General features: G+C 46.2%; 1 protein-coding gene and 1 non-coding gene across 3 annotated transcripts in view; one reads left to right on the forward strand and one right to left on the reverse strand.

Annotated features, from left to right (window-relative positions):
• GINS1 (GINS complex subunit 1) overlaps nt 1–15672 on the reverse strand; it is a 344403-nt gene that overhangs the window by 30592 nt on the left and 298139 nt on the right. For both annotated transcript variants that reach the window (XM_086927200.1, XM_086927199.1), the window contains exon 6: nt 8780–8854. In XM_086927200.1, coding sequence (XP_086783326.1) covers nt 8780–8854 — 75 coding nt within the window. The remainder of the gene's footprint in view (nt 1–8779; nt 8855–15672) is intronic.
• LOC147708509 (small Cajal body-specific RNA 16) lies at nt 9805–9979 on the forward strand. Its single transcript, XR_015296852.1, has one exon.

Below are 15672 nucleotides of genomic sequence, written 5' to 3' on the forward strand. Positions count from 1 at the left end.
GGTGGCGTTCTTGTGAGCTGTGTGGCTCTCTGGTGTTCCGTCGCAGAGCCATTTCTTCTCCAGCTTCCGACAGGTGCGCTTGGAGGTCCGGAGGTCTTCGGTGAACCAGGCGGTTTTCTTGTTGGTTGTGGAGATTTTGAGAGGGGCGAGGGCGTTGGCTCAGTTGTTGATCCACTGGTTGAGGTTGGTAGCAGCGGTGTCGGGGTCGATGGGGTCGGCGGGTGGTCTCAGGGCGAGGGTGTTGGTCAGTTGGTCCTTGGTGACCTTGCCACAGCAGCGGCGTGGCAGCTGTATGGTGCAGTGGTGTGTGGTGGGTTTTCCTGAAGGTGAAGTGGACGCATCTGTGGTCGGTCCAGTGGGGTTCGGTGGTGTGGTATATACAAGCCATAGCTGCTGCTTATTTATCTTATGCAAATAACAATCATTGACAAAGCCAACAGTCCTGACTTTTTGTAGGTGTGATGTTACTTGTTGTATCATATATTTGAATGCAAGGATACCACCGGACCTCTATTTGAGCAACATCGACTTGTGGGCCCCCATTCTCACGAGGGTCTTGAACGAGGCAGTAGTGGTAGGATTGCCCCGTTCCTGGTCCACAGCTACCATCGTGCCCATTTACAAAAAGGGGAATCGGGACGACCCACAATGTTACCGTCCCATATCGTTAATCGATGTGACGGCCAAGGTCCTGGGGCGTGTCATCCTAGGCCGCCTACAATCTTGGGCAGAGGACAATGATATATTATCAGACACGCAATACGGTTTCAGAGAAGGGAGATCAACAACAGATCAATGTTTAAACCTATACCTTCTGACGGCGAAGTACACCATTGCCAGTAAAGGGGCTATCCACATGGGGTTCATGGACCTCTCCGCGGCCTTTGATCGCGTCAACAGACAAAAACTATGGGCCTTGATGACAAACCTAGGAGTGGATGAGAGGCTGGTTGACACACTAAAAGCCCTACATTGGGAGACCACAGCCACAGTGAGATACACAAAAGAAGGAATGAAGACAGAACCATTCTCTTGCACCAGTGGGGTGCGTCAGGGCTGTATATTAGCCCCATTCCTATTCTCATTATACATTAACAAACTGGACAAAGAGCTAGTGAAGTTGGGTGTGGACTCCCCCCAAATAGGTGAGCGCCTGGTGCCAGTCCTCCTATATGCGGACGACGCCGTGTTGTTGGCCCGCACCTCACTGGGACTCCAAAAACTAATAGATGGCTTTGTCAACTTTATGAACTCGCTCGACCTTGCAGCAAATCTGGAAAAATCATATGTAATGTCAACAGGCATAAGCACCAAGAGGGTCTTTGTACACAGGATAGGATCCCACAGGCTGGGCAGGGTGAAGTCCTTTTGCTATTTAGGAGTTCTATTCGATGAGAAATTGGAATTCAATAGTCTCATTGAAAGACACGTAGCCAAATTGGTGGCATCAACGGGTGCCATAATGGCATACGGGAAGAGGCTTGGCAGATGGTCACCTGAGCAGATACTCAACCTGTACAGATCAATTGTTTGTTCCAAAGTTTCATACGGTGCTGAAGTATGGGGTTTTTAAGAGCAACCGGGTGTGCCAGATCCAAAAAGAGGAAAACAAGTTCTTCAAAAGGTTATTAAGGGTTCCCCAGTGCACCCCCTCTTATATTACACACAATGAATTGGGGGAATCATACATTGAAGACAGAATAATAATTAGACCACTCTTGGCTTGGATAAAACTTTGGATCAACCCAGAGGCCAACTTTAGCCGACAAATCATCAAAGACTGTATGAGCCGGGATAGAGGGGTACAGATCCCGTGGCTAAAGTATGTAAAAGTCTCTTTGGAATCAATTGGCTGCAAGAATTCCTTTTTGGACCCCGAGTCCATAACTAATCTGAATAGGACTCAGGTTAAAAAACTTTTTTTTGATTGGACATCCTCGAAAAGGGCCGACAGGGAAAGGGGGATATCGTCTGTCACGGCGCATTGCCTGCTGAAAAAATCATGCAGAATGGAACCTTATTTGGCAGTGATACACAATGCGCAGGAAAGATTTTATATGACTCGTTTCAGACTAAACCTCCTACACCACCTACTTGCCGTTCCCTCTGGTTTTACAAGTACAGTGGAGTTGAAGGGTACCTGCGACTGCGACGCTAGGTCTCCGCAGGATACCCTTCATTTTGTTCTACTATGTCCCTTTTACTCAGTCCCTAGGCGTAAGTTTTTAGTAAGGATTCTGAAGAAAAAGAAGCTGAGACAGGCGAAAGCAGCCTTACTTTTTTTACAAGCTCCTGATCCCCACACCCTGTTATGTACAATAAGTTTTATCAAAATGGCAATGAGACTGAGAAATACACGAGAGGCGGTGGATTTTAATCTTAATAACCTGTAAATTTCGCCCCATATCAGTAAATCTCCTTAATGAATGTGTCGCCCCATTTTAGGACATTTTATCTCTTTTTTTAAACAAAAAAAAGTATTTTTTAAAGAAAAAATGTTTTTAGAATTCATATTTACTTTGTATGCTCTTTTATGGTATCTTTTGAAGTGCCGAACAAAGGAATTTGATTACGATTAAGGATGACAGGACAGCAAAATACAATGCTAAGTACATATTTGTATCTTACTTCTTTTTAGCCACGCCCATAACTACAGCGGCCACGCTCCTTTGAGATACCCCACAGTTTTTTCATCCTACTTAAAGCCCTGATTGGTGCACTTTCTCAGCTGACTGCCTCTTGGACAACGCCTTCTGAAGCTGTGCATGAAACAACAATACCACCTTTGGGAAAAGGCTAAAAGGTTATTTTGCAATTGAATAATCAATTCAGAATATAGCATCACATATTTTTGTTAGCACTTTGAGTTTAGAAGCTTGCAAAATAAGCACATACATACATAAACAAATAATGAATAAAACATTACTTAACTGTCTGCAACCAGTCTTACTTCATACCAGTCTTTTAGCAACTGTTACGCATTTCACGTAAATGTTCGTGAAACCAGATGCACCGCAAAAGCACACTTTACATGCTGCTCTGTTTGGGATCGAAACTAGGGAAACCCCTGTCGTCTTGAATGTATAGCCATCGTTATTAGAACTGCTTTCTGGACTTTGAAGTGAAATTCCAAAAACATACCTGCAGGGGGCGATCTTATTCAATGAGATTTAGCAGGTGCGAGTCCTCAGCAATCCTCCAAAGAATAATGGTGCACTGCGCCCGCGCGTGACGTAACGCAGGCACCAGTACCAGGACTAGGAAGAACTGCCAGGACGAGGGAGGGCCATATTCGAATCATTTCTTAAGTTCTTCCAATGTGTCCAAGAATTGAATGCGGCTGGTATAAAATGCTTAGGAAAATGTGGGTGAAAATGAATTGGTGAGCTCAGCGCATGACAGGGAAATTCTTGGACATTCTGATAAAAATCCAATAAGCGAGTTTAGGAGGTCGAGTCATTACAGGGCTTAAAGTTACAATTTGAGATAAAGGGAGACCGACCACAATTACACCGCCTGAAACTCGGATTATAATAACGTATAATTTGAGTTTCTGATGTATTCAATATCATTAAAAACACGTTCTATTTTGTGTGTGTGTGTGGAGTTTTATATAACGCGAACTAGACCTGAAGGTATCAGAGCGCTTGACATGAGCACCAGTTACGTTATAGACGGACACATTCATTTTTTTGTTAGGCAGAGGGGAGATTAAGTGATTTGCCCCGAATCACAGAATGTTGAGAGTCCCTGCCGAGACTTGAACATTCGAACCTGGTTCCCCAGCTCCGAGGTCGACCGTTAGGCCACATTCTCTCCCCAATTCTTCTATAGTGGCAGATAGGGTGTAAGAGCCTAATGTAGAGTTAATTTTTTTGCTGTTTATTCCAATTAATCCTGGTTTAAGCAAGGCGAAGGATAGCCATAGTATGGATGATCAAAAGCTCGTCCTCAGTGGACAATTGGTTAAAGGATGCGCTTGAGTGGTCGCTTGCGGAGGAGGTCAACATGAAAGCAGGTAGGAAGGACGAGAAGCTGGAAGAGGACATTAGCATGTGGAGAGAACCATGTCGGGATCTCTTAACCTCAGACATGAATGCGAGTGACCTCAGTCGCTCAAATGCTGACGAGTGTGGGTCAGTCAGTGAAGAGAGCGATAGCTCATAATACTGCTATGTATAAGCCCCCCTAACATAGATATGTATATGTAACTGTAGGAATAGGATTCCTGGTATTTGCAGTTTTTTTAATCCCATGTACCAATGGTTTTTATGGAATATTTCGCTTGCCTTGGTGCGAAGATGCTGCCCGCACATATCCACCCACTGTGTTATCACAAAATGAAAATAAAGTATTTAAAAAAGTATATTTAAGCTGTTCCTCTGCTCCACTCTTGAATAGTAGAATAAACTGCCTTTCAATAATTGCAGGATTGATATTAAGAATCACAGCGACTGGAATTATACACGCAGTGAGAGGCAAAACTGGGAAACATCGAAGGCTCTGTGCACCTTTTCTAGTTCCCTCTATAAAATCTTGCTTTTACACTCCCCTCCCATTTCCCAAAACAAAAACAATCAATCTGCTGATCAGGGGAAAACTGTTCTCCCCATGCTACCAGATAAAAAATATTTTCAGATTATGCCCATAAGAGGATGCTAAAATATCAAGGTGCAACAAATTCACAGGGCAGAAAATACCCGGAGCAAGGTTTTACAGTGTCGAAGATTTCAATTACGCAGGTCATTATAGACCTATCAGGACTCAAAGATGTCAATCAAAGCTCTCTGTCTGTATGGGCTTCGGGTGTGGTGAGAGGAGGGCTTTTTGTAAACAATGCATGAAAGGTACATGCATGGCACAAGTCCTAAAAAAATAAATGTGGGGACGCTGACGTCACAACAGGAAATGACATCACGAAAGGTGACTTTCAACATCAGACTCATTGCCTCCCCTCGCTCACCCCTTAGATGCGATTGCATCAGAGAAGCCAGCGTGTGAGCAGCGTTCTGAATAGGCTTTGATCTCGCCCCAGAGAGGCCAAAAAGTGAATGTGGGCTCCATTTGCTCCAGTTATCGAGCTCCCGGTCAAATAAGTGGGGGGACGCCGTCCATCTGCGTGGTACCCCGACTCGATCCCTGGGTACCTGCCTCAGTGTTTACAGAGATTCTGCCTAAAGAAACCCAACATAGACACTAGTAAATTTGCCTGCAAACCCCCAGGCCAAACTACCACCCTGAGAACATACATACTTGAGGGGCCCTATACACCAGTCCTGCATAGCTGCCATGCCACTAACATAATACCACACAGCAATTTAGATAGTCGATCAGGCATCACACTGTTTGGACGCATCCACTCAACAGCAGTAGCACAGAGCATGGTCGTGAAGGCCTCAAGACCTGAAAAATCAAATGAAGAGCAGAATACAGACTTGGAAAGGCAAAGGTCAACTAAAGGACATGGTGTTAGGAAACGAGTACATTCTTAGGGCCAGAGACGAACATTATCTATACTACTATTATAAAGAGAGAACTGTGTCCTTTGAGCCAGGTAAACTCGAAAAGTACACCACCAATCAAAACACCCAATACAGCGTTGGAAAGGGGAGGTCAAGGAGATGGACATAGGCTATAGAGCACCACACCATATACATTAGGGGGGGGGGGACGTTAGGGGAAAAGTAGTCCGTATGGGCGTATGCATACAGTGATTGCACGCGGCGTACGGCGTCGTCACAACGCTTGAGAGAGGCGCAATGGCGTGTGGGCGTGACGTCACGTCAAAGCGACGTTCGCTGTCCGGACTGGAGCGCAGGAAGGAGCAAGGGACCCACAACCGACATGCGGGGAGGAGCGGCGGCGCGGGACCGACACACAACATTGGAGTGCCCAGCGCGGGGAGGAGCGGCGATGCTGGTGGGAGAGCTGGAAGGAGCAAGGGACCCACACCCGACATGCAGGGAGGAGCGGTAGCGCGGGACCGAGACCCAACATTGGAGTGACCAGCGCGGGGAGAAGCGGCAAAGCAGGTGGGGAAGGAGCGGCAATGCTACACCCGACATGCGGGGAGGTAATTTGACTTATTGGCAGAAATACCCGGACACGGTGTGAGTGGGAAGGGGCCCCGAACGTACTCAGTAATCAAAGCTGGTTTTTGCTATAATTCTGGCGCTCGGAGGCAGAGTTCAGGCACCAGTGGTAGGGACTCTATATTGCAAACCCAAGAGTAATTGGCAGCAAGCAGAGGAAGTGCCGGTGTGAGTGGGAAGGGGCCCGAAAGTACTCAGTAATCAAAGCTGGGTTTTGCTATAATACTGGCGCTCGGAGGCAGAGTTCAGGCACCAGTGGGAGGGACTCTATATTGCAAACCCAAGAGTAATTGGCAGCAAGCAGAGGAAGTCCCGGTGGATGGGGGCTCTGCAAGTTGTGGGAGAGGGAGAAGCGGCAAAGCAGGTGGGGGAGGAGCGGCTATGCGGGTGAGTACTCTAGCAAAGCCTACCCGGACAACGTCAGGATGGGCTGCTAGTTGCATATAATGCGAGGTGTCTCTCGCGTGAGAGGTCAATTAGAGACAGTCCCTAACGCACGTAAGAAGCCGTCTCCCTCATACGGCCGGGCTTGGCTTACTTCCTGATTTGTGGTAACCACTCCCCACTCCTTCCGTTACAGCAATTCCTGCATTCGCTACTGTCATTCATCTACTCCCAGCAGCTTGCTCTTGAACTCCCTTCGAGTTACCCTTCTTTGCGCCGCTAAGTGCATGTGCGTTCCACTCCTAGCCTCCTCCTCCTGAGCCGGACGACAAGCCTTATCATTCTGGGCCAGGACGATGTTTTGTTGATATTATTCTTCACCTTGAACTGACGACTCGCCTGGTTGTTATTTATTTATTTTGCAGGCGTCTTGCTGTTCCGCTCCTATTATCCCCGCGGGAGCTGGACGGCAGACCCTGCCCTTTTTTACCTCAGCGATGCGGTTCCGCTCTTCATACAAGTGGAGCCGGACTGCACGCCGGGTTTTCCTTTGTGCTGTGCTTCACCTCACAACGGGTCATTCCTCTCCATTTCCCTGCAGCAGGAGAAGGAAGACCTTTCAGGCATTTGTTTCTTCCCTCATAAGTACGTGTCTGTTCCGCCCTCTCTTCACACCTGTGCCGGACAGCACGTCTTACATCCCTTAGCCTTCTTTAGTATGTATCACCGCTACATGTTGTTCGTGGAGGCTATATGTAGCAAGCTCCTTTGAAAAAGGACTCTATCTTTCCATTCTTTTTACCTATTCTTGATCTGTTGCCTTCCTCGCTTATTTTTTCACCAACTGATCCCCAGACTATTTCTGCGTGAGTGTCTGTAGGAGAGTGATCCAGCCTGTAGTCTCCTCCCTTGTTAACTCGTATCCTATATGAAGACATACTCTTCTTGACCTGCATTACGGGCGATTATCCTAAGAGAAGTCTACTGCTGGATATCTCAAGACAGCTCAAGATCATATTTGGGTGAGTGGAGCACTGAACCTTATATGCATTTAATGTTTGTAAAAGTCTCATTGTATTGTTAAAATTAAGATTATAGTTAGACTTTCCTTTTTGATTGCAGCGTTCATCTCCTCTGATCATCCTCACCACAGAAATTTCAGTTGCATCACAGGGGGAAGAGTGGTGGTCACTCTATGGTTTATTCCCCACACTTTTAAGGAACAATTATCTGTGAGCGCGTGCAACTAGTCCTCCAGGTGTTGTTTGCTGGAAGTGTGGGTAGCCTTCATCTTCGCTTCCGTGGAACCCTGCTTGAACACAACACATGGTCTGTGTGATTCTGCGGCAAACATGAGGAGAGAGCATGAGGGAATATAATGTCTATGAATGTGAGAGAGTGCAGTGAAAAATGAAGTGAGTTTAAAGAAACTCTCCATCTTCTGGTAAAACGAAGCCCAAGTCAAGTCAAGTCAAGTCATAAAATTTGTATAGCGCACTACATACCCAGAGGGTTTCAAGGCGCTTAGGAGGGGAGGAGGATTATTTGTCAAATATCCACGTTTTAAGCTGTTTTCTGAACGCTAGGTGGTTCTGGGTGAGGCGAAGGTAAGCGGGGAGTGAGTTCCATGTCTTAGCAGCCAGGTATGAAAAGGATCTGCCTCCCATGGTGGTCTTGTTAATGCGAGGTACCGTGGCGAGGGCTTGGCTGGAAGAACGTAGTTGGCGGGAGGGGGTGTAGAAGGACAGTCGAGAGTTGAGGCAATCTGGTCCGATGTCGTAGAGTGATTTGTGTGCGTGGGTAAGCAGACGGAAAGTGATCCTCTTATTGACGGGTAGCCAGTGGAGGTCTTTAAGGTGACCAGAGATGTGTTCGTTGCGTGGGATGTCTAATATGAGCCTGGCTGAGGCGTTTTGGATTCGTTGGAGTTTCTTCTGGAGTTTAGCGGTGGTGCCTGCGTAGAGGGTGTTTCCGTAGTCCAGCCCAGGCACCCATCGCCCATCGCCTCTTTCCACCTAGCCTGGGGACATTTTCCAGTACCGTCCACAAAATGGAGATATCATCCAGTTAAATTCGGAGAGGGAATGGACACAAGTTCCAATCATTTTGGCAGTGACCTACAAACTTAATAAGCATTCACGAAACAGCTATGCAAAATAAAGCATAATCATAAACCAAAAACTGGATCTTCATTATCTCTTCAACCAACTTTGATGCGATACAGATTAGGGCGTAATCTGTCACCGCCACATATTTAATTAATATTCAAAATTAATATTTGAGGTTGATGTTTTTTTCTGTACCTGGCTGTTCTTCTTTAGCAGGACGGTGGTACCATCGTCAATCTCAAACTCCCCGTAGTCCCTTAAGCACCGCACCTAAAGAATGAACAGAGAGAAGGGCTACATTTGAACGCCATACATGCCAAAGGACGGTGAGTAAAAGAAATGATATTACATATTATACATTATATGTATTTAATGTATTCATTTAGGCTTCTAATTCTGCACCTACTACCTCTGATGGTGCTTAAGAAGGTCGCAGCCAACAAATGTAAAACACCGGAAAAACAAAATGGACACCTCAATGAAGTATGACAGAACTTCAAGACAAGTCATTGTTACCACCACCAGGTCGCACTCTATGCGATAAATAACCTGCCACAGGCTCAACAGCAGACTCACCTGCTCCCAAGTTTCCCCCTCTCAGGAATACCCACACCGCAGCACACAACTCTGGAGTCACTGCAATTTAACTGCACAAAACATCACTGTATAGCCCAGAGGCAACTAGAAATAATCCTGACAATAAAGGAAAACAAGCATTGGCATAGCCAATAGGTCTCGCTTTTGGGACCCTGTAAGTAAGTATAAGACTTCACGTTTATATTAACTTCGTATTTAGCATGCAGTAAATGTAAACGTGAAGTCTTACACTTCAGTTTTTTTTTACTTACAAGGTCCCCAAGGACGAGACCCATTGGCTATGTCAATGCTTGTTTCATTTGTTTGGGAGGTAGGAGGGAAGGGGTTAATTATCAGCGGCGTTTGCTAGTGATTTATACCTGGGTTGTGAGTAGCTTCTTGCGAGCAGGAATGCAAAATATATTTGTAGTCTGTTGGAAGGTTTTATATAGCGTCCTTGGGGGAAGCTGTAAAGAATGAAAGTAATCCCCATTACCCTCCCCGGGAAGGTGGCCAGCATAAACCCACATCATTTATTTATTTTTTTGGTTGATTTTATGATTTAACGTTACGTGTAAACTGCTTTACTGTCTGTTCTTGCACGTGTGAGTGGATATTTAATTTCGTTCTGGGTAATCAAGCGCTTGGTCAAGGAGGGTGGCTCTTGTGTGGCTGACCCCTGGGGTCAGTTCGTTACCAACGCAGCTAGTCCTGCACCTAGAGAAACCAAAGAGCCACCTCCTCAGAGGGGCTCGTGCAGTTACAGGTGTGAACATCTTAGCAGCAGTTTGGTGATCATGTATGATACTGCAAACATGCGTGAAGGTGAACTACCCGATGACTAAAATGTATATTTTTTGCCTGGTTTAGTAGCACAGCAGACCTGGAAAAAAGTACATATGTGCATGCTTTGGTTACAGGGAAACAAGCACTGCCCACCACCGTAGTGTGACTACGAGCCGTACTTGCAATTCCAAAACGACAGTTTGCAAAGGGAATACTGTCGAAGTAATGGTAAACTAATTATCTCAAGTGGGTTTCTGAACTTGGCTGCTTAGCCCGTTCGTCTTTAGGAAAGTTGTTTAAATTACTTGTTTCATCTGTTCTGTTGTAATTTATTTTTTGTTAGCTTAACGACTGTCTTCTTCCTAGCCGTCCCTGTTTAATCTAGCTCATGGTCAAAGGCAAGTACAGCGAGCAAAAAAAATAAAACAGACCCACAAAGCGGTTCCCTTGCAGGAGTGAGCAGGGGCACCATCTGTTTGAAAGTTAATTACAAACAGATGTCGCCAAAGCTCGCTCCCGCAAGGGAATCGCCAAACGTGCACGCGTTGCATTGAAAGCAATGCAAAGCATGCACGGTTTTGGCCGAAAAAGCACATAGATTCCTAAAGGTCTCCTCCTATACAGCGCATGTGCGCTGAGTAGGCAAGACCTAAAAAAACACTTGAAAGGACCCCAGTAAGACTACAAGGATCACTTGCCCAATCAAAAACAGACACAATTTACAGACTTCAAGCAATACGGCATCTATAATGACAATATGGGGCTTACAAGGAGCCCGGGGGCGTAGAGGGCGTTTGCACCCACTTTGCGCATCCCCGGGGCACTTTGGTATTACAGAAGGGGATGCAGACACTTGTGTAATAGAGACAGCACTCGCCAGCATAAACCTCTGGGGGCATTCCCTCATTTGCTTGGGGGTGTGCCCCATGCAAATGAGGGAATCCCTTTGCCTCTGCACCCGTAACGTATTACAGACATGTGTGATCATGCAAGGCTTGGGTCCGTAACTCCCCAGACTGGACCGCCTCAATATTGAAATAAGCAAACAGAATGTCTGGGGAGAGCCTTGTGGACCTTGCTCTACTACTAGTGTAATCAAGCAAGACTTGGGTCTGGATCTTCCCAGACTGGACCACCTGAATATTGAAATACGCAAACAGGATGCCTGGGGGAAGCCTTGCGGACCTGCGTCCTCTCTACTACTAGTGTGATCAAGCAAGGCTTGGGTCCATAACTCTCCAGACTGGACCACCTCAATATTAAAATAAGCAAACAGGCTGTCAGGGGGAGCCTTACGGACCTGCGTCTTCTCTACAACTAGTGTGATCAAGCAAGGCTTGGGTCCGTAACTCCCCAGACTGCATGCAAACAGGATGTCTGGGTGGAGCCTTGTGAACCTGCGTTTGCTCTACTGCTAGTGTGATCAAGCAAAGCTTGGGTCCATAACTCCCCAGACTGGACCACCTCAATATTGAAATAAGCAAACAGGATGTCTGAGGGGAGACTTGCGGACCTGCGTCTTCTCTACAACTAGTGTGATCAAGCAAGGCTTGGGTCCGTAACTCCCCAGACTGCATGCAAACAGGATGTCTGGGTGGAGCCTTGTGAACCTGCGTTTGCTCTACTACTAGTGTGATCAAGCAAGGCTTGGGTCCGTAACTCCCCAGACATCCTGTTTGCTTATTTCAATATTGAGGTGGTCCAGTCTGGGGAATAGAGCTTATGATAGACATGGGTGCAGAGGCAAAGAAGATGGCATGGGGCGCACTGTCAATGTGCCCCTGATGGCGGTTCTCTGGTGGGGGGAAAGGGGGTCCCATGGATCCCCCAGAAATATCCTTGCAGGCGGGTGCAGTCACTGACTGCACCCGCCTGCTAATGGATTTCTAATCCGCTTTAAAAGTGCAGGCGGGTTGCCACCTGCAATGTGAAAACACTGAGCAGCTTTAAGGCAGCTGCTCCGTTTTTCACATGAATGCGCTACCCAGGGCAGCGCGAGTACGCGGCTGCCCTAGGGCAGCGCATTATCCTGAACGTGGCACATTTTCCTGGATTGCGCTGGGCAAACTTTCTGAAAGGTGCATCTAGAGCAAATGCACCTCTTGTATAATATGGCCCCAAAAGCTATGAAACAACTTGAATAATTGTGAGGCGAGTGAAGTCGATGAAATACAATCATCATCACCAAACTTATTCTCATTTCTTCAACTCACATCGCAATTCAAGACAACATCAACAAAAGTGTCATCCCCATCACTCACAGTTCTCCAGTAATGCTGGATTGTGACGAGAACAATTCCTGTGCACACGAACGTATGGTTAATAGTCCCAGTATAGTGCCTGGGTTCTTTGCTCATAAAGAGTGAAATGCTTTGAAAAAAGGAAGCGAGGAATGTCAATGATTCGTGTGAATAACGTTTTTATAAGTCAAACAATGGACAGTACAGTAAGGAGGCAGCCAGCCGACAAGTGTTTCGTCACACCGTGAAGGAGGTGTAACTCATCAGGGCTAAAAAAACATGAAAGGAAGGAAGGAAAAAGTAAAAATAAACATGAATGACTTAATGAAAATAAAAACAGTAGGCATGATCGTGGGTGTGATAATCCTAGAGTGGTCGTGGAAACCCTATAGTGCCAAAAGTATACATAATGTGAATGATCACCACGTATAGCGAACCCTGAAATAAAGTGTGGTGCATAGGTGGTAGGTGAGAAATGGAGAACAGACAGGGACATCGAGATTGGAAGAGCTGCTGTTGAAATTCCATGTTGGTGGGTCGCAGGGTATCTAAGAGAAGACAAAAAAGGGGAGCAAAACTGGACATACAAGGGTGCTGTGGTGTACTGAGCAGCGGATAAACATAAGCAGCTCTGAAAATAAAGGTGAGAAGTTTGTGGGGTCTTGTTTTCATGGAGGAGGGAAAAGAAGAGAAGAAAACCATGTGGCGACGGTTTAGGATGGGCCCGCAAAACGGTGGGTTCGCAGTGACACATGTGAGGAGAGTGCACAGTGAGGCATAATACACAACAAAGAACATGCTTTAAGCTCGGACCGGTTGAAGTTATTACACACACACGGATTGGTACAGAAATGGACGAAAATAAACCATCTGTGATTAGTAAACATCGGCAAAATTGCTAGCACTGTAAACACCTGGTAGGAAAAAACGAGTGAGAGGAATGTTGCTGCCAGGGCATACACATATCTACACACACACGAAATCAGCAGAAGTATGTATAAGTATTGGATTGTGACCATGCTTCTCTTGTGCTCGAGCAACACCCCATCTCCAATATATCCAGCTGCATCACACCTGCTTTGACTGTTCCTTATCTGACCTCAAAAAGTCCCATTTTATGGTGTGCCAGCAGCCCTAAGATATGTAGCATTCAACCCACTCTGAATCAAGCATTGGCAGAGCCAATAGGTCTGGTTCTATTCATGAGTTATTAGCTTTGCCAACGTGTTTTATCCATGTTGTACACCAGCTTGGCTGCTGTTCAGTGGTGCAAAAACGAGTGGCGTGCCGCAGAGTGGAGTAGTTTGGAGTGGACTGGAGGAGAATGGCGTAGAGTAGAGTGGAGTAGAGAGTGAAGCAGAGTGTTGTAGAGTAAGGTAGCGGAGTGTGTCGTTGAGTGGCATAGAGTTGCGTACAGTGGAGTGGAGTAAAGTGGCTTAGAGGGAGATGTGTAGAGTAGAGCCTGGAGTGGAGTAGAATGAAGCATCAGTGTAGAAGGGCATAGAATGGAGAAAAGCATCTGCTTAGAGTGGTGTATAGTGGAGTAGAGTTGAGTGGAGTAAAGTGGCATAGAGCGAGTTGTGTAGAATGACGTCGAGTGAAGAGTCAGAGTGGTCTAAACTGGAGTGTCGCAGAGTGTAGTAGAGTGTAGTAGAGTGAAGTACAGTGTCAGAGTCGAGTGGCTTAGAGTGAGGGGACGTGGAGTGTGATAGAGTGGCGTAGAGTGGAATAAAGTGTTGTGGAGTGGCGTAGCGTGGAGTGTCAGAGAGTGGAGTAAATTGGAGTGTCGTAGAGTGGAGTGTCAAAGTGGAACATCGTAGGGTCGAGTGGCCTACAGTGAAGTGCCATAGTTAGGCATGCAGTAGAGTAGAGTGAAGTGGAGTGGGACAGAGTGGAGTGGGATAGAATGGAGTGGCGTGAAGTGTTGTAGAGCGACATACAGTTGAGTGGTATGGCGTAGTAGAGTGGAGTGGCATAAAGTGGAGTATGCATGGTGTGGTAGTGCACTGCCATTACAGACAACACATTTTCAAATAAAATGACCATTACATTTGCACATACAGTTTTACTGATAAAACTATACAGCACATACAATGTGGAAATGGCATCACCTAGTGTACTGATTTTTTTTTATAGTTGGTCGGTCAGTGAATGAACCTGTATGTGAGCAGAGTCTTGCAGTATACACTTGTAAACCAGGAATACCGATTTACCAGTGTTCTGACTCTTCCTTATGTTATAAACCTATAAAAGTCCAAAGTGCGGTGCGCCCATAAAATAATTGGGACTTTCCTGTCACTGTGTTCATGGGGAGTTCGGTTTTATGAAGCAGAACATGGAGGATAAAGTACAGTGCTTATGAACCAGGTTTGAGGATTGTGGGTTGAAGGCCGCTTCCTTCCGTGATGGCTGGGGTTGCAGTAGGTACAGACTGGTTCTTGGCATTTTCTTTACTACCACTGCAAGAAACTTTATACGCCTGTAGTTAAGCAGCAGATCCTCTGGCTTGAAGCAGGACAGCACTGCCTGTCTCTGTGTGCAAATCCCTCTTAAGTTCAACTGAGATTTGAGCAGTTTAGTGCTTTCTTCCTTCAGTTTGTTGCAGATGCAGAGCAAGTGAAGCAGATCCTCCTTGCCTTAGCCACACAAGTGGCAACAGGTTGAGGTTCGCTGACTCTGCCAAGGCGGAAGATGTGGTGCAGACAGGAGTATGCACAAATGATGTTTCAAGAATTTTTCCTTCGTCTTCCAAGAGTACCCTAGGCCAAAGTATTTTTGAGAGCAAGTGTGAGATAGCTGTTGATCATCATCCAGGCATGGCTTCTGCATGAAGATGTGGCTGTGTCTTCTACCAGTGAGAGACGTTTGATTGATTTCTGAACCATTTTTGTAAAAGCTGTGTGGCTGGTTGGGAGGTCCCAGAGCTGGGACAGCCTGGTACTTGCAAGAGATTCCTGAAGGCAACTTCTGGCAGGTGATGTATTTCTGTGCTGCAGCTCTTGCCAGAGCAGGTGGTTCAGTGTGTTAGGAACCGCGTTTTGATCTTGTGCCAGCAGACAATAAATGCTCCTTGCCTTGTCAAGGACTGTTAAGTTAGGCCGAACTCCAACCGGATCTGTGATGCCGAGGAGTAGTTTGCAACGTTGAACATGATTCTATAGGCCTTGACTAAAGTGCTGTCCAGGATTTTAGAATCTCTGCCTTTCATGGCTTCGATTTCGTAAGCGATTGTTTGTATTATTTTAGATTTAGTTACCGGGAGGAGTGGCTGCAGCATCTGGCCTGTCCGTTTCGATTTTTAGTACTGCAGCATCACTGCCAAAGCCAGCGCTTTCCTACTTATCGCTTCTTGCTGTTCGGCTAATTGGCCTCCATTATCAATGATTGTGCCTAGCTTTTTTGTTCCCCAGATGTCAGACTTGGTTTTTTTACTGCCCCAGTTGATGACCATTCTTTTTGTCTTCTGGAGATTTACTTCCAGGAAGT

The sequence above is a fragment of the Lissotriton vulgaris genome, chromosome 6 (genome assembly GCF_964263255.1).
Source record: "Lissotriton vulgaris chromosome 6, aLisVul1.2, whole genome shotgun sequence".
NCBI lineage: Eukaryota > Metazoa > Chordata > Amphibia > Caudata > Salamandridae > Lissotriton > Lissotriton vulgaris.